At 37.4% G+C, this 21,830-nt stretch overlaps 1 protein-coding gene and 1 pseudogene across 1 annotated transcript; both read right to left on the reverse strand.

The window, feature by feature from the left end:
• Positions 1-4,062: 4,062 nt before the first annotated feature.
• LOC132184643 (probable metal-nicotianamine transporter YSL7) lies at positions 4,063-13,306 on the reverse strand (annotated as a pseudogene).
• Positions 13,307-15,071: 1,765 nt separating this feature from the next.
• LOC132184802 (probable metal-nicotianamine transporter YSL7) lies at positions 15,072-21,151 on the reverse strand. The gene is made up of 6 exons (XM_059598567.1): positions 20,748-21,151; positions 17,343-17,497; positions 17,099-17,196; positions 16,877-17,011; positions 16,533-16,722; positions 15,072-16,431 (listed from the first exon to the last, which is right to left on the reverse strand). The coding sequence occupies exons 1-6, from the start codon at positions 21,142-21,144 to the stop codon at positions 15,319-15,321; spliced, it is 2,088 nt and encodes a 695-aa protein (XP_059454550.1). The 5' UTR covers positions 21,145-21,151; the 3' UTR covers positions 15,072-15,318.
• Positions 21,152-21,830: the final 679 nt, after the last annotated feature.

The following is a 21,830-nucleotide window of genomic DNA, read 5'->3' on the forward strand; positions in this document are numbered from 1 at the left end:
AAAGGAGGCTGGAAGGCTAGAGGCAGGCTGGAGAGAGGACGTAAACGAGGAGCCACAACCAAGAATTGGGAGTTTTCTCTCCCATTCGGCCAAGGCCAATCAAGCACACTGGCACTCTTGTTAGGTTTAATCTTTCCTTTATGTTTATCATTTTGTTTGTATGGTTTATTTTTATAATTATGTGTAGCTAGTTTCTCAACTAAGGTTTAGGATGAAGTCTCACAGATGATTAGCAACAGTATTTTAATGTAATTCAATACTTTTCCAATTATATGAGTTATAGTTCTGATTGTTCTATTTCTATTCAATTAATTGAATTCTTTCATTTAAATTGATTGCATGGTTTTTATTTGGTTAAATTATTGAATATCCTTTGTGATTTGTGCCAAGCACGGATACATTGGATGATTTAATTTAAATCGGGTATCCTTTGTGATTTGCGCAAAAAACGGATACTTTGGATGATTTAATTAATTTTTTTAAGCAAAATAGAACATACATAAAATGTGTCGTTTGAGAATTTCAGAGAATATTGATGAACATGAAATATGTTGCTATGAGTTTGTGAGTGCTAATTCCAAAACCTTCATGCTCGTCCATTGATTAATTTCATCTTGTTTAAGTTGTTGTTGTTTTTTTTTTTTTTTTTTTAATTTAAAAATCACTCGATTTTTGTAACTAGGTTAAGATTTAATTAGTTTAGATAAATTTTGTTTTCATAAGCACAATTCCCTCTGGGATCGACCTCTACACTTGCGAGTAATTAAAATTTTCACAACGAGTTATTGATCAAACTCGAGTTGATCTATTATCTGTAATACTTTTCCTATTGATTCCATAAACATCCAATCAAATTCTCTTACAAACCTTCCATTCTCTCATAAATAATCCATCAATTCTTATAAATTCATTCCAAAACATTGAAGCCGTAACTGGTGTATTACAAACTGAGAATTCATGGTGCCGTAACAAAGAAGGATATGGATCACAACCTAGAGCCGGCCCTAGGTTTTCTCTCTAGACCTATAGAGAAAAAACCAGACCCGTGGGGAGGAGGGAGCTCATACAATCATGCTTCCTCCTCCCTTCTCCTTTCCCCCTACTCTCTCTTCTTTCCTCCCCCTCCTCTTCTTGTTTTTTTCCTTTCTTTTTTCAGTTTATTTTTTTGGTTTTTCTAACCAGTTCAATTGCTTCGGCTATCCTTTGCTTATGCATGTGTTGCCTCCGTCTGCCCTCCACTGTGTTGCGCCGCTCTTCGCCTCCACGGAATCTGTTGGGCTTTTCACCTTCCTCGCCTCGGATGTTGTAATTGTTTGCTGGTTTTTTTTTTTTTTTAATTATGTTTTTTTTTTTTTTTTTTTGAATAAGGATTTGACTTCTCTTTAGATCTGCTTTCATGAGCGATCTCTAGGGTGAAGGTTTTTTCCTTGCCTTTGGGTCAAGGAGAATTAGTTTCGGTGTGAGGGTTTTGCTCTTATATCCGAAAAAATAAAAGTTGGGAATATGGGCTACCTATGTATTAGATTAAGTCCACTTGAAACAAATCTGTTCTATAACTGAAGTTTAGACATGGGTTAGCGGATGTTGAAATCATAGATAGGACTTGACTGGAAGATTTGATGTTTGTCTCTATGACATTATAACCTCAAAGCTTTGGCTATGATTTATCAGAGCTTTATGCTCTCTGATGTAAGGGCTTTATACTCTTGATCTTTTTTAATTAATGGATATGAAAGATTTCCCTTAACAAAAAAAAAAACAAAAAAAGGATATGGGCAGCAAGATAAGAATTTATGCAATCATTCAGATAGAAAGGGAGAGAGCATGTAATACCCCGACAAAATACCCATTTTTAAAAGGCTAATAATTTACTACAAGGTGACAAAACATTTTCATAAAACATAATTTTAAAGCCCAAAGACCAAAACGTTTATGAGTAGCCCAACCCCTTGATATTTTCAAACAAGACCCAAGAACTTCACTCTCTGAACAAATGTTCGCTAGGGGGACCACACCAACGCTCGCTCTTAACCTAAGTACGAGCGTTTGCTTGGGGGACCACCACGAGTATTCGTTGACCAGTCTTTCAGCCATTTGGTAATACCCAAATGTACACCTGAACCCTTTTATTTATTGTGTAATAGTATACGAATGTTCGTCCCATAGTACCTGAACGTTAGCTGACAACTCTTAAAAGTAATTTTAACTTATTCTCCACCTTTTTAGAGGATAGTACACCCCAAACCCCTATATAAACCCTTCCCTTCAACCCTCAACCCCTCCTCACACCAAGAAACCCCAACCCTAGAAGTGAGAAGTGATTTTGGAGGAGAAAGAGGAAGCCTTGGTGGAGTTTTGCCATTATCAAGGTAGTTTCTTGTTCATTCCCTTATCCTTTATGTTGTTCTTACTGCTTTTTTAGTATTATAATTTTTTAAGGTGCCTTGACATATTCTTATACCCATTTTCTTTAAAGGACCAAGAATGTTTTAAAGAGTTTTTCACCCGCCTTTGATTTCTTTAAAGTTTGCATGCTAGCATGTTTTGTACTATGCATGTGTCCATTAGGAGCCTAGGATGGTATTTACCATGCACCCTAGAATCATAAGACCATGATTAGGGCTTCTAGCCGAGAGTTTCCACTCTCTGGCCGAATGTATGGCCATGGGGCCGATCGTTGGCCCAGAGAGTAGGATGTACGCCCAGTGACCTAAATATGTGAGTTAAGGTTTCAACGACCCCTTTTGTTAGATAGAAATTATTGTGTCACTCGAAGAGTTCTCTAGTACTACATATAACGATGTGTCGTATTTCGTTACAGCAAGAATTTATGATGTCCGAGGACTCAAGAGAACACACGAGGTAAGTAAACTCTTACAACTACATTCCTTATAAACGTGTGATATATCAGCTGACTGAGTATGCGTATGATATGAGCATGCCTATATTTTTGTATAACTTAGTAACTGCCTTAATAACTCGTTGATAAGATGCATCATATGACATGGTACACCGGTACATGCAGTATAATGGCCATAATCTTACTATATAAACTTGATTCTATGGTCAAATTTATGCATGGATATGATATAGGGGCCTTGGATCCAATAGTTATTTCGTGACCGGCGTAGCCATAATCGACGGGTTATCACAAGACGTACATCATTAGTAGCATGGGCCACACTAGGTCAGACTCGGTTGGGCTGCTAGTATTATGGACGATAGCGTACAATGGTCGGGGCACTGTCACTGTATTACAAATCTCTCGAGATAGCGCCAACCCTACTAAGAATGGGTAATATCTCAGGTAAACCATATATGATAATTATGACCTATAAATCATTAGTTTTCTGCATTAAAACACTTCAGCGATTTCCGCTAGAAGTATACCTCTTTTTCTCAATAAGACAATATTTTATGGTGTATCAACAGAGACAACACCTTTTGAAATCTTCATCAAACTGCACGTTTATTTCTGCTCAATGATAACTGGCTCATGTCATACCCAACCATGAGGTTTACCTATTAAGTTGTTAGACCACTGCGGTTATTACATCTTGTAAAAACCTATTTCTAGAAGGAGAAGAGTGACAAGGTTGCCACTACGGATTTATGTAAGACCAAAGATCTCCATGTTATCAACTTTGATCAAGTTATTATTTTTATTAGCTGCTCAGTGTCTATGTTTTGAGTATAATATATATTTCCCTTATGATTATTAAAATTTTCAGTTTTATCTCACTTTCCTAAGCATTAACTCTGAGTTGGCTTAGAGTGGTGGTTTCCCAGAAAACTACTAGATAGCTATATTGGGGTAATTGCCAGTAACTCTACCAAACTAATCAATGCAAGATTTAAGGGCGTTACAGAGCAAGCATAGGAAAAGCGAACACAAACTTTTTGTTATAACATTTATGGCTGCTTTTGCCCTAACCTTGTCGACGGCACAAAGAAAGGAAATAAGAGAGAAAAGGAGAGAGAAGGGAAGAAAAAAAAAACCAAGGCTATTTACCAGTCCTTCAAATATTACATTCATTTATCACATGCTAAACCTTAGCCTTATCATGATAAAAGCGTATCAACCCTAGCATTTGTCGCTTGTGACAAAAATTTCATGCAAATTGGTGGCTTAACCCCAGCCAAAGCAAGGATAGAAGCCGGCAAAGTCCATATCCCATCCCCACATATCAAACCAGAAGCTACTGCAGGCCCAAAAGCATCTGCCTTGGCCTTGTTTATTTTCTGCCACACGAACAATATTAAGCTTCCAACACACATATCAATAGCGAAATATGATCCTATATAGAAAGGTATTGCCATTGCCATTGGAAGTGGAATGAATCGTCTCCACCTCTTATCCACTAAATCTCTAATCAAATTTATCAGAATGGCTGCTCCAAAAAACACAAAATAAAGTTGAAGGCAATTCTTTGGTAGACTTGAGAAGCCCTCTACCCCTAGCAAAGCCATGTTACGGTACACAACAGCAAAAGGGGCAGGATATTGACTTCCAGGTTGCCCAAGATCATCAAAGGCCTTGTAAAAGAGCCAAAAGACACAAGGGACAATTACACGACCCATTGCCTTGCCAATTAGTTGGCTCACAAACATGGAACAGGGTGAAGCCAGTGTTAAGTAGCCGGTCTTAAAATCTTGCAATAGGTCAGAGACTGTTGAGACAATGTTCATCATAACCCCACAAGCTGCTAGGCCTGCAAGAACTCCACCATGAGAGGCACCAGCCCATGCTCCAATGATAAAGATGGCAAGCTTTCCATAAGTGGATACTAGGGACAAATCAGTGAGCCCAGAACCATATATATGCATTGCAGAAAGCCAAAATGGGTGCAAATATGTAGATGACCAATATGTAATACCATTTGTATTGGTGAAAGATATGTGGAAGAGTTGTTGTAGAGATGGCAGCAATAGCAACATAACCTCCAATGGAAAATGTCAGATTTTGTGACTTGTTTTCACAAGTCTTACCGTGGGCCCCACAGCAGTATGGCATCCCATACTCTTTGTCTTGTTTTTTTTTTTTCTCTCCCACACGTCTCTCTTTCTCTCCATTGATTGAGCTTCTTCTAGAAGCTTTGTGAAAAGGCTTTGTTGCTTTATTTGAAGCCATTCGGTCAACAAGAGGAAAGCAACAACTTTAGCAAGAAAAAGAGAGAAAGAAGAAAAAAAAAAAACTGCCGAGAGAGAGAGAAAGGCTTGTGCTGTAGGGAGAAGAAGATGCATTATTTTTCTTCAATTTGATCTCACATTTGGAGTGCCGAAATGCTTAGAGAATTTTAGAGAATATTTTTCTCTTTTGTATCTAATTCTCTTTTGAGTAAGATTGGGGTGTATTGGGGCTTTTGGGTTTGAGTGGTTTTGTTTGTACTACTCTTTGTACTCCACTTTTTGTTAGTGAATTTCCCCTGGATCGTCTCCGCTAGTGGATGTAGGCTTGTTAAGCCGAACCACTTAAATCTTGGTGTCTTGTGTGGTTGTGTTTATTTTTCTATTATGCATTTTTCTACTTCTTTGGTGATCTTGGATTTGCATTTGTCACAACAAACTGGTATCAGAGCTTGGGTATTTATTTTGCGGGATGGCTACTGCAAAATTTGAAGTAGAGAAGTTTGATGGTCAGAATAGTTTTAGCCTTTGGCGTATCAAGATGCGAGCTTTGTTACGACAACAAGGCTTGGCGAAGATTTTGGATGGCGAGGTGCCATCAACATCATCAATGGAGGAAACGAAGGAACTTGAAGAAAAAGCCCACAGTGCAATTTTGTTGTCTCTTTGAGATGGAGTTTTAAGAGAAGTTGCCGATGAAGAAACAGCCGCTGGACTTTGGAAGAAGGTGGAGAGCTTGTACATGAAGAAATCCCTCACTAACCGATTGTATTTGAAGCAACGGTTATATACCCTCAAGATGAAAGAAGTTATGCCTCTTTGTAATCATCTTGATAATTTTAATAGAATTATTTTGGATCTGAAAAATATTGATATTAAAGTTGATGATGAGGATCAAGCCCTGATTTTGTTACGTTCACTACCGGATGCCTTTGATAATTTTGTTAATTCAATGTTGTACGGTAGAGATACCATCTCCTTAGCTAATGTTAAATCTGCTTTGAATTCTATAGAGTTGAGGACAAGATTGAATAGTAAAGGTAGTGATAATCAGGCAGAGGGTTTATTTGTTAAGGGTTGTTCAAAAAATTCTTTTAATTTTAGAGGTCGATCTAGTGAGAGGGATTCGGGTAAAGGTAAATCAAGAGGCCGATCACAATCCAGGTCAAAGAAGAAAGTAAAGTGTTACTACTGTAAAAAGTATGGGCATTATAAATCCGAGTGTCCAAAGCTGAAAAATAAAGAGGAAGGTGACAAGAAAAGTTCCTCTTCTGTGGCTGGTGTTGTTGAAGGAAATTCTAAGGGTTCAGACCTTGTCCTTGCAATTACCATTTCTAATGATCGTTCTAACGACAAGTGGGTCCTTGATACTGCTTGTACATTTCATATATCCCCTAAAAGGGATTGGTTTACTACCTATGATTCAGTCAATGGTGGTTCAGTCTTGATGGGAAATAATGTCGCCTGCAAGATTGTTGGTATTGGTACAATCAGAATTAGGATGCATGATGGGATTGTGAGGACTTTGACGAATGTTCGACATATACCAGATTTGAAGAAAAATCTTATTTCATTGGGCACTTTGGACTCCCTTGGATACAAGTATTCCGGTGAAGGTGGAGTCATTCGGGTTAGCAAAGGCTCATTGGTTATAATGAAAGGTAACAAGGTTGATGGCCTCTACTTTCTTCAAGGTAGTACGGTAACAGGTTCAGCTACTGTGTCTTCTTCAAATGATCCAGATTCAGACACTACCCGGTTATGGCATATGCGGTTGGGTCATATGAGTGAGAGGGGTATGACAATCCTGAGCAAGCGAGGTTTGCTTTGTGACCAGAAAACAGGATCTCTTGACTTTTGTGAGCATTGTGTGTTCGGGAAACAGTGCAGAGTCAAGTTCAGTACAGGCATCCACAGAACAAATGGTACATTGGATTATATCCATTCAGATCTATGGGGTCCCTCTCAGGTTCCATCAAAGGGTGGTGCTCGATACTTTGTTACATTTATTGATGATTATTCGAGAAAAGTTTGGGTGTATTTTTTGAAGAAGAAAAGTGATGTGTTTGCCACTTTCAAGCAATGGAAGACATTAATTGAGAATCAGACTGGGAAGAAAATCAAGCGACTCAGAACAGACAACGGCATGGAATTTTGTGGTGGTGAATTTAATAAATTCTGCAAGGATGAAGGCATCGCTAGACATCGCACAGTTAGTCATACTCCACAGCAAAATGGGTTTGCTGAGCGGATGAACAGGACTCTCTTGGAGAGAGCGCGTTGCTTACTTTCAAATGCCGGGTTGTCTAGAGATTTTTGGGCTGAGGCAGTCAATACTGCTTGCTATTTGGTCAACCGTTCTCCATCAACAGCCATTGATTGTAAAACTCCTTATGAGGTATGGTCTGGTACTCCTGCTGATTATTCTTTTTTAAAAACTTTTGGTTGTCCTGCTTATTGTCATGTGAATGATGGTAAGCTTGAGCCTAGGTCAAAGAAATGTATATTTCTAGGCTATGTGGATGGGGTGAAGGGATATAGATTGTGGTGTTCTGATCCTAAATCACCTAAGTTTATAGTCAGTAGAGATGTTGTATTTGATGAATCTGCCATGCTTCACCCGAGAAAGGAGTCTATTATTTCTGCAGGAAAGGAGCAGGGTTCTAGCAAGGAGGTGGAGCTTCAGGTGGAGGCTTCACAGAGGGTGCGAGATAACACTCAAGATCAGCCTGTTACAGATGTTCATGATTCCAGTTCTGATGATGATGATCCACAAGAAAAGCAAGAGACCAGTATTGCGGCTGGTAGACAGAGGAGGCAGATTAGGCCACCTCAGAGATATGGCTATGCAGATTTGGTAGCATATGCACTTACTATGGCAGAGGACACTGCAGTCCAGGAGCCTTCCACTTACTCAAAAGCTGTCACAAGTAGTGAGTCTGCTCAATGGGTTGTTGCCATGAATGAGGAGATTGAGTCTCTTCATAAGAACCAAACATGGGAATTGGTGAAATTGCCTAAAGGCGCTAAAACTGTTGGTTGCAAATGGATCTTCAAGAAAAATGAAGGAATCCCAGGTGTTGAAGATGCAAGGTTCAAGGCATGTTTGGTAGCAAAGGGCTATAGTCAGAGAGAAGGTATGGACTTCAATGAAGTTTTCTCTCCTATTGTGAGACATAGTTCTATTCGTGTTTTGCTTGCCATGGTTGCTCTAAATGATTTGGAACTTGAGCAACTTGATGTGAAAACTGCATTTTTGCATGGTGAGCTTGAGGAAACCATTTACATGCATCAGCCAGAAAGGTTCATTGTTGAAGGTAAAGAAGATCATGTTTGTCAATTGAAGAGGTCGTTGTATGGTTTAAAACAATCTCCAAGATAGTGGTACAAGTGCTTTGACAGCTTTATGATCGGACATGGTTACACAAGAAGTAGCTATGATAGCTGTGTGTATTACAGGCAATTGTCAGATAGTTCTTTTGTTTATTTGTTACTCTATGTGGATGACATGCTTATTGTTGCTAAAAGTATGTTGGAGATTAAGAGATTGAAATCTATGTTGAGTGATGAGTTTGAAATGAAGGATTTGGGTGTTACGAAGAAAATCCTTGGTATGGAGATTCACAGGGATAGAAAAGCGGGAAAGTTGTACTTGTCATAGAAAAAGTACATTGAGAAAGTACTTGAACGCTTTGGTATGCATAATTCTAAATCAGTGAGTACTCCACTTGCAGCTCATTTCAGACTCTCAACAGCGTCAGCGCCACAGAGTGAGGAGGAGGAGCAGTTCATGTCACATGTTCCTTACTCCAGTGCAGTTGGAAGCATCATGTATGCTATGGTGTGCACTCGTCTAGATATTTCACAGGCAGTCAGTGTTGTTAGTCGCTACATGGTGAATCTGGGCAAGGTCCACTGGCAGGCAATGAAATGGATACTCCGTTATTTACGGGGCACTACAGATGTTGGTTTAGTCTATGAAAGAGGCAGTGGTATCAGTTCCAGTGTTACTGGTTATGTTGATTCAGATTATGCTGGTGATTTGGATAAAAGAAGATCTCTGACAGGTTTTGTTTTCACTCTCTCAGGGTGTGCCATTAGTTGGAAAGCGACTTTACAGTCGATGGTTGCTTTGTCCACTACGGAGGCAGAGTATATGGCTGCAACAGAGGCAGTGAAAGAAGCTATTTGGCTCAGAGGTTTGGTTAGTGATCTGGGTTTGCAACAGGATGAGACTGTTATATTTTGTGATAGCCAGAGCGCAATACATTTGACCAAAAATCAAATGTATCATGAGAGGACCAAACACATTGATGTCAGATATCATTTTCTTCGGGAGGTCGTGATACAAGGTGATATCATAGAGAAGAAAATTGCTACGGCGGAAAATCCAGCGGACATGTTGACGAAGCCACTTCCGATCCTCAAGTTCAAGCATTGCTTGGGCTTGATTGGTGTTTGCAGTTTGTAATTACCCTTAGGGGTGTTGGAGGAGACGTCTTGAGGATATTTGTGTTGAAGACTTGATGAAATTCAAGTCAAGGTGGAGATTTGTCAGATTTTGTGACTTGTTTTCACAAGTCTTACCGTGGGCCCCACAGCAGTATGGCATCCCATACTCTGTCTTGTTTTTTTTTTTCTCTCCCACACGTCTCTCTTTCTCTCCATTGATTGAGCTTCTTCTAGAAGCTTTGTGAAAAGGCTTTGTTGTTTTATTTGAAACCATTCGGTCAACAAGAGGAAAGCAGCAACTTTAGCAAGAAAAAGAGAGAAAGAAGAAAAAAAGAAAAAATTGCCGAGAGAGAGAGAGAAAGGCTTGTGCTGTAGGGAGAAGAAGATGCACCATTTTTCTTCAATTTGATCTCACATTTGGAGTGCTGAAATGCTTAGAGAATTTTAGAGAATATTTTTCTCTTTTGTATCTAATTCTCTTTTGAGTGAGATTGGGGTGTATTGGGGCTTTTGGGTTTGAGTGGTTTTGTTTGTACTACTCTTTGTACTCCACTTTTTGTTAGTGAATTTCTCCTGGATCGTCCCTGCCAGTGGATGTAGGCTTGTTAAGCCGAACCACTTAAATCTTGGTGTCTTGTGTGGTTGTGTTTATTTTTCTATTCTGCACTTTTCTACTTCTTTGGTGATCTTGGATTTGCATTTGTCACAACAGAAAACCATGCTGAAATTTGATCTTTGAGAAAGATTTGGGTTCGGCGCTTGTCATCATATGAGACCTGAAAGCTCACATGAGAAGAATGGTCTGCAGTGGGGAGATCAGAGCTCACATGTTTTTTCTGAAACTGATGAGACAAACCTATGATGGTTTGACTTAGAACCTTGAGGATGTTATATAGACCATCACCTAGGATCATGGCTATGGCTATAAATACCTGCATAAAGGATATAAATTAAAGTTTTCAACAAACAGAAAAGCCTTCTTGATAGATGAAAATTATAAATGTTTAGTTTCATCTCTTGCTCATATCTTGTCCGTCTCTGTACACGATATGGGCAAGTGCACCATTGAGTCTGTGGGACCATATGAAGATCCCACATATTCAATGGTAGATTTATAAAATAGATTGACAAGAAATGGACAAATTAAATATGAATGTGTAGCACTGCTTCTAGATGAAAATATAGCTAGGTGTGGTATATATGGCTGTCTCTATTAGAGGGAACTTACCCTGTAACCTTGAAGACCATATAGACTGGTTTCTGGCAGGTCTGCAGAATACCAGTCACCCTTTCTTTTTTCTATGAGAGGCCACATTAGACCCCAAGAAAGAATCCCTCCAACCAGCACTGATATATTTACGATATAGGGACAAATCATTCCAACTCCTACATATGTTGCTGAGAAATCAAAGTAAAATCTGCAGAACAATCAAGATTTGGAAAATTCAGTGTCAAAATATGTTTGGTGTAAGTTTTTATGTCTAAGGTTAAGTTGGTAAAAAAGTTAATCCAAGACATAATTATTCAAGTTTGTGTATGTTGTCAACATTAACCTTACCGGACTAAAATGATCATAACTTTTAATTCCAAGCTATGATTTTGAAGCAAACTTGGCGTCGTTGAAAAGCTAACTCAAAATGATGCAATTTTTATTTCATGAAAATTTTCCAATTCCAACATTTTCTCGGTTGAAACAGGACCTAAAAAGAAGACGGAAAATCTTGTCCAAATTGACGGAAATTGGGAACCGACACTGTGATTTAATTTGGGCTACTTTTTCAAGTCTATTTAAGGTCTTTGGAGCCTCAATTTTGTAAGGATTTGAGGAAATATTTTTAGAGAAAAAAGAGGTTATTCCTTCATGTCTAAGAGAGAAAACTTATGTTTTTATGCTTTCAATTATTTTTATTTCAGAGCCTTTATTGTAAACCACAGCCGTTTATCAATAACAATTGAAGCATATCAGAGTTTCAGTAAAAGAGATCAAGTAGAAGAATTGTTCCAGACATTCTGAGAAGGGCTACAACGATAGAAGTTAAGTAGGTCACTTGTCTTATGCAAGAGAGTGTCAACTTCAAAGGTTTTGTAAGTGTGAACTTCTTGTAATCCTTATTCTTTTATAGTGGATTAATTTATTGGGTTTAACTGCATCGGAGTAGTTTTATTTTTTAAGAGTTCTTCAAAATGTTTCTACTTCATCACCAAAATCCTGGTGTTGATTGTGTAGTTATTGATATTGTGCGGTGTATAATTTTTATTCTTTAATTTACTAGGCGATTGATTTGATTATGGTTGTTAATTTTTAAGTTCCGTGTTAGTTGGTAAATACCTATTCAACCCCTCTTCTAGGTGTGTTTGGAGTTTTGTTTTATATTGACAGGCACAACATCAATAAATGAGAACAAGACTTAGTTGAAGCAAAAATTTTATCAAATGCAAATTCTTCTTTGCATAAAGTAAACTGAAATTTTATGAAGAGGAAAGTGAAGGATAATTATATACGTACTTGTATTTATATGCTTTGAGCCCTAATGAAGGGAAATGTGCAAATCCACAACCGTCTTCAGCAGTATAGAACCATTGGAAGAAACCCCATAAAAAGCTGAAGCTGAAAAACTTGCCCAACTCTCTCACTTGTTTCCTGGAAAAGTAGAATAGGAAAGAATTAAAGATATTCTAAATTTTCATTTGGTCGCATTTAACCACAAACCATTCTTCTTCTTCCTCTTTTTTTTTTTTTTTTTTTTGGGGGCACTAGAAACCATTAAGTGTTAGATACGTTACTTTGCTAGTTTGGCTCCTTGAGGAGTGTGGAAGCTGTTGATAAGATGAGCAGTTGCAGTACCACTTGGATATGTGAGTCTGAAGTCTATGACCATAATCTGACACCAAACATCAAACACATCATTGGAGAAAAAGAGCACTATGACCACGATAATTTGATTAATTTAATTTCCTTGTGTTCGATAAACTTATTTTTTTCCTTTTAAAAAAAAAAAAAAAATTCTTAAATCTAATAAATGCCCAAGATTTCTCAAATGCTATATACCTTTCGGAGAGGCACCACCGAGAAGAGTCCAAGAAAAGTGACAACAAAGAGAAAGCCGATAATCCATACTAATGACGGGTTTTTGAAATCATGAGTATTTGTTGATAGTTTGGCAATGCGTTCACTCATTCCAACAGATAACTTCCAAAACCTCCTGTTCATAGAAATCAATTAAAAAAAAAAAGGAATTTTCAGTATAACATATTATTTCTAGATTGCAAGAAAATAAATACTCCAAACAAAGACATTAGTCCATAAACCTTTCGATCCTATATTCGACGTGGTAGGTGGTTTTAGTCCAGCTTACAAAAGAAGAGTATCCAATTACTTTTATATATATATATATATATATATAACTGATTAATAGAGAGACAGAGGCGGCAAACCGCTGAAGGCAATGTCGGAGGAGGCGACGACACATGTCTGGATGACAGTGTTTTCCTGCCTGGTGAAAGGCTGCTTCAACAAGCCAAACTGCCGAAGAAACTTGACGAAGAAGAAGCCCAAGAGACCAGCAGAGACGTTGAGGGAAGGAATGATACCGGTGGAGAGGTTGAGCTTCATCACTATGAAGCTGAAGAGTATGCTCAGCACAAAGCTCACCACCAAGGCTCTCACCGTCAGCTGCTTCCTTCACGACGGCACCTGTTGGTTCTCGAACAGCCTCTCCACCGACATTCGATCATCTTCCGGATCATAACCGTTGTCCACCTTTTCCTGATCCCTCCCATTTTGGTTCTTTTTTTTTTTTTTTTTTTTTCTGTTCACTCTGTTTTCCAAGAATATGGATTATGGAGGGGGACTCATGGGGAGTGGGTAGTATATATGAAAATGCGCATGAGAATTGAGAACATTTTCTTGGGGGTATGTTTTATATTGGGACTTTTCCTTTCCCGCCGAAAGTGGTTTGGAAATTACTAATTACCGATCATTTCAAAGCGTGAAGGAGTGATGTAAAACAGTAAAAGTCGTGGAATAGGATTCACCCCTTTTAACTTGAAGTGGAGAAGAGGTAAATTATTTTATGGTCTAGACAATAAATACCTCGATATGATATAAGATAAGATTGTATATTTGTTTTCAATGTGGGAGTGCACTTTGATGTTTAAGTTAATAATGACAAATGTTTTAAAGCTAGTGACAAACGAGCACCAATTTTTTTTTTCTTCTTTAGATTACGAGTAATGGTATTTTTATCTGTAGATTGTATATATCCACAAGGGAAAAATGCCAAACAATTTATTGCAGCCGAAGAGAGTCAACAAAAAAGGACGTGGAACATGCATCTGAAGTGTTTTAAGCACAATTAGCACTCGTTCATAGAACTTGCAAGTGGTTGGAGCTATGAAACAGTTATTTACAATATGAAAGTGTTTACGATAATGCGTAACATGATTATTGAAGAAAAGAAAATATTAACATTGCTAATGCCTTTGAATATGAACAAATCGATAAAACTCCCCGTGTACAAATTTCTCACGAGCATACCCCTAGACTTTTTTGAGTTCATTCAAAGGTTATGAGCATTAGAGATAGTCAAATTCATCCTCAGTTGCAATCCAACCTTATCGAGAACTTGTGGCAATTGCATGATCAATCTTAAGAATTATTAGACTAATTTCAGTTTTTTTTTTTTTTTTTTTTTTGAGATATTTGATATTTCCATTTCGTTTCCATTTTTTATTGCTTTCGTGAATTGCATTATTGTATGCTGAATGGTTGTTCTTTTGTTGCTTCGTTTTTTTATGATACTTCATTTGATCACACGTATGGCTTTGTTTTTTGTTACTTCATTGTTTTTTTTCATTGATAATTTTAATGAATTTTCAACTGGTGCAACACTCGATCGTATGGTGTAGCAAAAAGAATGAGAAATCTACTGTAGGTAACCCCACCAATGTGGAATTTCAATATTTTTCCTTTGATCGAGTGTTAATAAGAATATAATAAAAAAAAAGAGAGAAATAATATTTAATAACAACTAAAGTACAGAATAAAGAATCTGTTAAAAAGGGTATAGAAAAAGTACTACCTAAAATAAAGAGTTGTTTGACTACGACCGCTAGATATGCTCTTCGACTTCAACTTTTATAAGATATACATGTTTTAGGTGGTATTGTTCTCCATAATTTGATTTCTTGCAAGTATCTTTCCATCTCTGATCAAGTGAGCTGGAGACAAACAACTTTTTTATGTATGCCTAGTGTCTTTCAGCTCAGTGGGTTCCATAGAAAGACCCAAGGCTAGTGTACCTGAGGAATTCCTTGAAATAACTTTTATGGTTGGGGTGAAAAGGATTGTTTGGCTTTCTTCATTCTGACCCCAAGGAGTAATGACCGTGTATAACTATACATATAGATATAGTCAAAGCCATGCCTTTATAACATCCAAGCATGTAGCTGGGTCTGCAATCTTAACTGAGAACTCATGGTGCCATAACAGAGAAAGATATGGGCAACAAGACAAGAAGTTATGCAATCATTCAAAGAGAACAAGCATAGGGAAAGCAAAACATTCACCATAATGATATTATAGTCCAATACAGACACCACATAAACTTTGTCCACTGCACAAACAAAAACAAAGGAAAAGAAAAAAAAAAAAAAGGTGGGGGGGGGTGTCTTTACAGGGATATTTACTAGTCTTTGAATGGACTTAAGACATCACATTCATTTATCACATGGTAAAACTTAGCCCTGTGGTGTTAGAAATTTATCCACCCTAATATTTGTCCCTTTTGACAAAAATTTCATGCAGATTGGTGGCTTAACCCCAGCCAGAGCAAGGATAGAAGCAGGCAAAGTCCATATCCCATCCCCACATATCAAACCAGAAGCTACTGCAGGCCCAAAAGCATCTGCCTTGGCCTTGTTTATTTTCTGCCACACGAACAATATTAAGCTTCCAACACACATATCAATGGCGAAATATGATCCTATATAGAAAGGTATTGCCATTGCCATTGGAATTGGAATGAATCGTCCCCACCTCTTATCCACTAAATCTCTAATCAAATTTATCAGAATGGCTGCTGCAAAAAACCCATAACAAAGTCGAAGGCAATTCTTTGGTAGACTTGAGAAGCCCTCTACCCCCAGCAAAGCCATGTTACGGTACACAACAGCATAAGGGGCAGGATATTGACTTTCAGGTTGCCCAAGATCATCAAAGGCCTTGTAAAAGAGCCAAAAGACACAAGGGGCAATTACACAACCCATTGCCGTGCCAATTAGTTGGCTCACAAACATGGAACGGGGTGAAGCTAGCGTTAAGTAGCCAGTCTTAAAATCCTGCATTAGGTCAGAGGCTGTTGAGACAATGTTCATCATAACCCCACAAGCTGCTAGGCCAGCAAGAACTCCACCATGAGTAGCACCGGCCCATGCTCCAATGATAAAGATGGCAAGCTTTCCATAAGTGGACGCTAGGGACCAATCAGTGAGCCCACAACCATATGCATTGCAGAAAGCCAATGTGGGTGCAAATATGTAGATGACCAATATGTAATACCATTTGAGTTGGTGAAAAATATGTGGAAGAATGGCGGTAGAGAGGACAGCAATAGCAACATAACCTCCAATGGCAAACCATGCTGGAATTTGATCTTTTAGAAAGAGTTGGGTCCGGCGCTGGTCGTCATATGAGACCTGAGAGCTCACATGAGAAGAATGGTCTGCAGTGGGGAGATCAGAGCCCACATCTTTTTGCTGAAACTGATGAGACAAACCTATGATGGTTCGACTTAGAACCTTGAGGAAGTTGTATAGACCATCACCTAGGATCATGGCTATGGCGATAAATACCTGAATAAAGAATATATATGAAGTTTTCAACAAACAGAAAAGCCTTCTTGATGGATGAAAATATAGGTGCTGTATGGCAGTCTCTGTTAGTGGGAACTTACCTTGTAACCTTGCAGACCATGCAGACTGGTTTTTGACAGGTCTGCAGAATACCAGTCACCCTTTCTTTTTTCTATGAGAGGCCACATCAGACCCCAAGAAAGAATCCCTCCAACCAGCACCGATATATTTATGATATAGGGACAAATCATTCCAACTCCAACATATGTTGCTGAAAAATCAAAATAGAATCTGCAGAACAATCAAGATTTCGCATTAGCCTCAACATCAATAAATGAGAACAAGGCTTAGGTGAAGCAAAATTTTTACCAAATGAAAATTCTTCTTTGCATAAAGTAAACTCAAATTTTATTAAGAGCAAACTGAAGGATAATTATATATGTACTTGTATTCAAATGCTTTGAGCCCTAATGAAGGGAAGCTTGCAAATCCACAATTGTCTCCAGCAGTATAGAACCACTGGAAGAAACCCCATAAAAAGCTGAAGCTGAAAAACTTGCCCAACTCTCTCACTTGTTTCCTGGACAAGTAGAATAGAAAAGAAAGATATTTTAAATTTTCATATGGTCGCATGTAGCTAGAAACCATTAAGTGTCAGATACGTTACTTTGCTAGTTTGGCTCCCTGAGGAGTGTGGAAGCTGTTGATAAGATGAGCAGTTGCAGTACCACTTGGATATGTTAGTCTGAAGTCTATGATCATAATCTGACACCAAACATGAAACACATCATTGGAGAAATAGAGCACTAAGGCCAGGTTTTCTTGTGTTCAATGAACTTATTCTTTTCTTTAACTTTTATCCTCAGAGCAATGTGATCGAATTGACTGAATATGAGAAATATGATATATACCTTTCGGAGAGGTGCCACCGAGAAGAGTCCAAGAAAGCTGACAACAAAGAGAAAGCTGATTATCCATACTAATGACGGGTTTTTGAAATCATGAGTATCTGTTGATAGTTTGGCAATCCGTTCACTCATTCCAAACAGATAACTTCCGAAACCTCCTGTTAATAGAAATCAATTAAAAGAAGGAATTTTCAGTCTACCAATAAAAGTCATGAGTTTGAGAAAAAAAAAATTTTCTAGATTGCAAGAAAATAAATATTTCTTAGTTGGCATAATAGTTTGGACCAGAATTTATCATAAAACACAGTTAATGTTGTGAGTACACTTGTGAGTATTGAATCCCATATTGGAAAAGTATAAAGAAAAATAGTAGTTAATATACTTAAGTTGACCCAAGCCCATTAGCTTAAGCTTTTATGCTAGAATGGTTTTTAAATATGTATATTAATGTACTCTAAGTAAAAACTCCATAACTATTTATCTCCCCAGCATGTGGTATCAAAGTCATGGTTAGCTTCCTGGGACGAGTATTTAGACGCGTCTGGTTTGGGTGTTTAGGGTGAAATGTAAAATTTCTTGGACCACATTGATCCAACTCGTGACTCACAAATGAGGGGAAAATTGTTGTAAGTGCATTTGTAAATGTTGAGTTCCACATTGAGAAAGTATAAATAAAAATAGTAGTTAATATACCTAAGTTGACCTAAACTCATTAATTTAGGCTTTTGGGCTAGAGTGGTGTTCAAATATGTATATGTATGTACTCGTAAGTAAAAACTTCCTAACCGTTTATCTACCCTACAATTAGAAACATGACATACTCAACAAAAATTGCGCCTTTGTGCAACACTTTTAAAATATCTACTTTATCTTGGTTTTCAGATTTTTCGACAAACTAACATCTTTTTGAACAAGAAAAATAGAAGGAATTATCACAGGGTATTGTGTAAGCATGTGTGTATACATATAATGACTCGTCACAAATCAGACAGGTTATTGATGCCTAACTTCAAAATACTAGGACTTGTACCAAGTTGTTATACAAAATGGAGATGGGCTATGAACATAAGGTCAGAGCACTCTATGGAAATGATAGAAAAAGTGGCCACCAATCGCCACAGAAAAACAACTGAGCTTGGTTTTGGCCCAAGTAGTAGATGTTTACTCCTTAATGCAGAATGTCTGCCAGATGCAAGAAGAAGCTCAATGTGGTCAATACTTGCATGGGAAAGTAGGAATTTAATAAAGGCATTAATTTTCAGTTTTCCAAATTCAACCAATCTGAAACATCCCAATGATGTAATTTGATTGACAGCCTCATTTACACCCTCACTTTCACTTGAGCTCTAAATTTCAGGCTATCCATTTAGGATACAAATAAATTTCTGAATACAGGAAACTTTTTCATTTCTAGACATAAAAAGAACATCTTCATGTGGGGAAATGTAAAATGCAGGGGGGCGGGGGGGGAAGGAATTATAATTTGGCTGATGGCAAGAGAAATCGAGCAAGCATTTGTTCTGGCCCTCTGGGCTTTAATTATCATGAAAGAGTGATATATGTTTCTCACACAGCTCCTCAACTATAGAAAGCAAGATGTTTGTGCTTAGAGTAATGCTACCTACCATACAAACATTCCACAAATATCCTACAAAATTGATCAACTTAATTTGTAGGATATTTATGGAATGTTTGTGTGCAGCAACTAGCTTCTTAATACGTGTCAAACTTCAAAAGATAAAATGGGTAACCAAGATGAGGACCAAAAACGACTGTGGACAAGAAGCCTGCAAGGATATGTCATGTGTGGATAGAAACCAAGCATGTTTTTCAACGTTCCACTAATTTTTTTTTTTTTTTTAATAAATGAGGAGGGTTCTTTCTTCTTTGTTACAGATTATTCAAATTTTTTGGACTGAGTGGTGGTGGTATGGTGCTGAGATTATGGGTGCATGTGCCCATTCCAGAATCCCATGCCTCATCCTATGAAGAGCAATAAAGTAAGATAAAACCCCATAAATCATGGAGATCACATGATGATTGACTTTCATGCCAATTGTTTATGGCATCTCGGCAGCACATGAATATTGTTCACTAAGATTTTATTTCATGCCACTTGTTTAAGGCATCTCTGCAGCACATGCATATTGTTCACTAAGATTTAACTTTCTTTTTTTTTTTTTTTGGCCCCGGACAATCAAAACAAAAGAAAGAGGACGAAAGGTCAAACTTGATGGCTTAACAGTGACACTCAGTACTACTTATCCAAAACAAAAAAACAAAAAAAAAACAGTGAAACTCAGTACTTATAAAAAAATAAAAACAATATTTAATTTTGATCATATTACACTCAACTAAATAGACATACTGTATGAATATTCCCTCATGATTTTTTGAAACCCCTTAATATCAAATCCAAATTTTTCCAACCATCACTTGTTTGTCAAACCACACTTTTATTACAATCAAAGGGACAAAACAAAATTGGTCCAATGCCGTCCGTAACAGGACAAGCAAAACAGTTTGACTTATGAGACCACCAAAAGAAAAAAAAAAAAAAAAAAGTTGACTTATTCATTTAGCCACAGCCAAAATTGACGTGCACAGTCGGTTTACTTAAGAAGCACAACTCTTGACTACAATTTAGATAATGGTATTTGACTCTTTGGAACTTCACTTGCAGAGTAAAAATTCGACTCACGCAAGCATATATTTTAAAGAAGAACATAATCTTAATCAATGGAGTATCTCCTTTAAATAAAGTTAATTAAATAAATAAAAACTTTAGGAAAAATTACAATTTACCTTCTAAAATTGTCAACGTTTTTAAAGTCGAACACCAAAATTTTAATTTTTGCAATTCACTCCCACAAAATTTCAATTTTTTTAATTCGGCCAATATTATCTCAAACTTTCCATATTGCACCTAATTATTATATTATTTTATTTATTTTTTATGAAGAAAAAAATAAAACAAAATAAAAATAAATTTGGGGATGTAAAAATGGCCAGATAGCCAAAGTAGCCATAGTGAATCTTTTTTTAAAAAAAAATTATAAAAAATAAAAAAATAAAAATTATGGGCAATATGAAAAGTTTTTGATACAATTGATCAAATTACAAAAATTTAGAACTTTGAAAAGATTGATTGCAAAACTTGAACTTTAGTGTTTGAATTGAAAAAAGCTGACGAGTTTGGGGGTAAATTATAATTTTCTCAAAACTTTACTTAATCTCATAGTTGAAAAACTTTTAATTTAGTATATTCAACTTTAAAAAACCCACTAAGATTTGAGGTTAAATCTTAAATCTTTAAAGTAGAATATATTGAAACTGAGATTTTTTGAGGGTGATTGATTGAAATTCAGAAAAATTAAGTGGAGAGAGATGAGTGAAGGGCAGGCATACCACTGAAGGCGATGCCGGAGGAAGCGACAACACAGGTTTGGATGACGGTGTTTTCCTGCCTGGTGAAGGGCTGCTTCAACAAGCCGGACTTCCGAAGCAATTTGGTCCACGTCTGGACGAAGAAGAACCCCAGTAGACCGGCGGAGACGTTGAGGGAAGGAATGATACCGCTGGTGAGGTTGAGCTTCATCACTATAAAGCTGAACAGTATGCTCAGCACGAAGCTTACCACGAAGGCTCTCACCGTCAGCTGCTTCCTCCACGACGGCACCTCTTGGTTCTCGAACAGCCTCTCCACCGACAACTCTCCCAATTCTTTGAGCTTCCCGTTGTCGTGGTTAACACTTCGATCATCTTCCGGGTCGTAACCGTTGTCCTCCCTCCCATTTTGAGGCATCTTTTTTTCTCTCTCTCTGTTTTCCGAGAAAATGGATTATGGAGTTGGAATCTTGGGAAGTATGAAAGTGAATCTCTATTGAATGAGAGAATATCTAGGTGGGTGCTTTATATTTATGATGGGATTTTTCTGTTCCCTCTAAAGTGGCTAGAAATTACTTATTACCTCTCACGTCAAAGCGTGGAAGGACCGAAGGAGTGATGGTCGTATTCATCGCTGATGGATAAGTGATGAATACAACGTAATCGAATCCAGTCGAGTTGAGTTAAATTTGATTTATTTATTTTTGGACATAAATTTAATACATGACTAGTAACATTTAATATATTTAGGTTTCTCAAAATTTAATCTTTGAAAGAGTATCTTTATCAGTCTCACTTATAAAAATCATCATGAGTATAAAACTCTTATAAATAAATGTAGCCAAAGTTACAAGGTTAAAAGCGTCAAATATGACATATTACATTTCAGACCCAAAACCAATTTACTAACTCATGACTAAGCTACATATTAAAAAACAGATATGTGCCAAACAGACTCAAACTAATATATAGTTTGTGCTTATTCTTCGGAACTAAGAGTAGACAAACCCCTAACCGAAGCTATTCTTCCTCGACCCGAAAGCCAGGATAACGTTCACATCCACAACCCAAAATTTAGACCATAGCAAATAACCCAGAAGGCAT

Source organism: Corylus avellana, chromosome ca6 (assembly GCF_901000735.1).
Source record: "Corylus avellana chromosome ca6, CavTom2PMs-1.0".
NCBI lineage: Eukaryota > Viridiplantae > Streptophyta > Magnoliopsida > Fagales > Betulaceae > Corylus > Corylus avellana.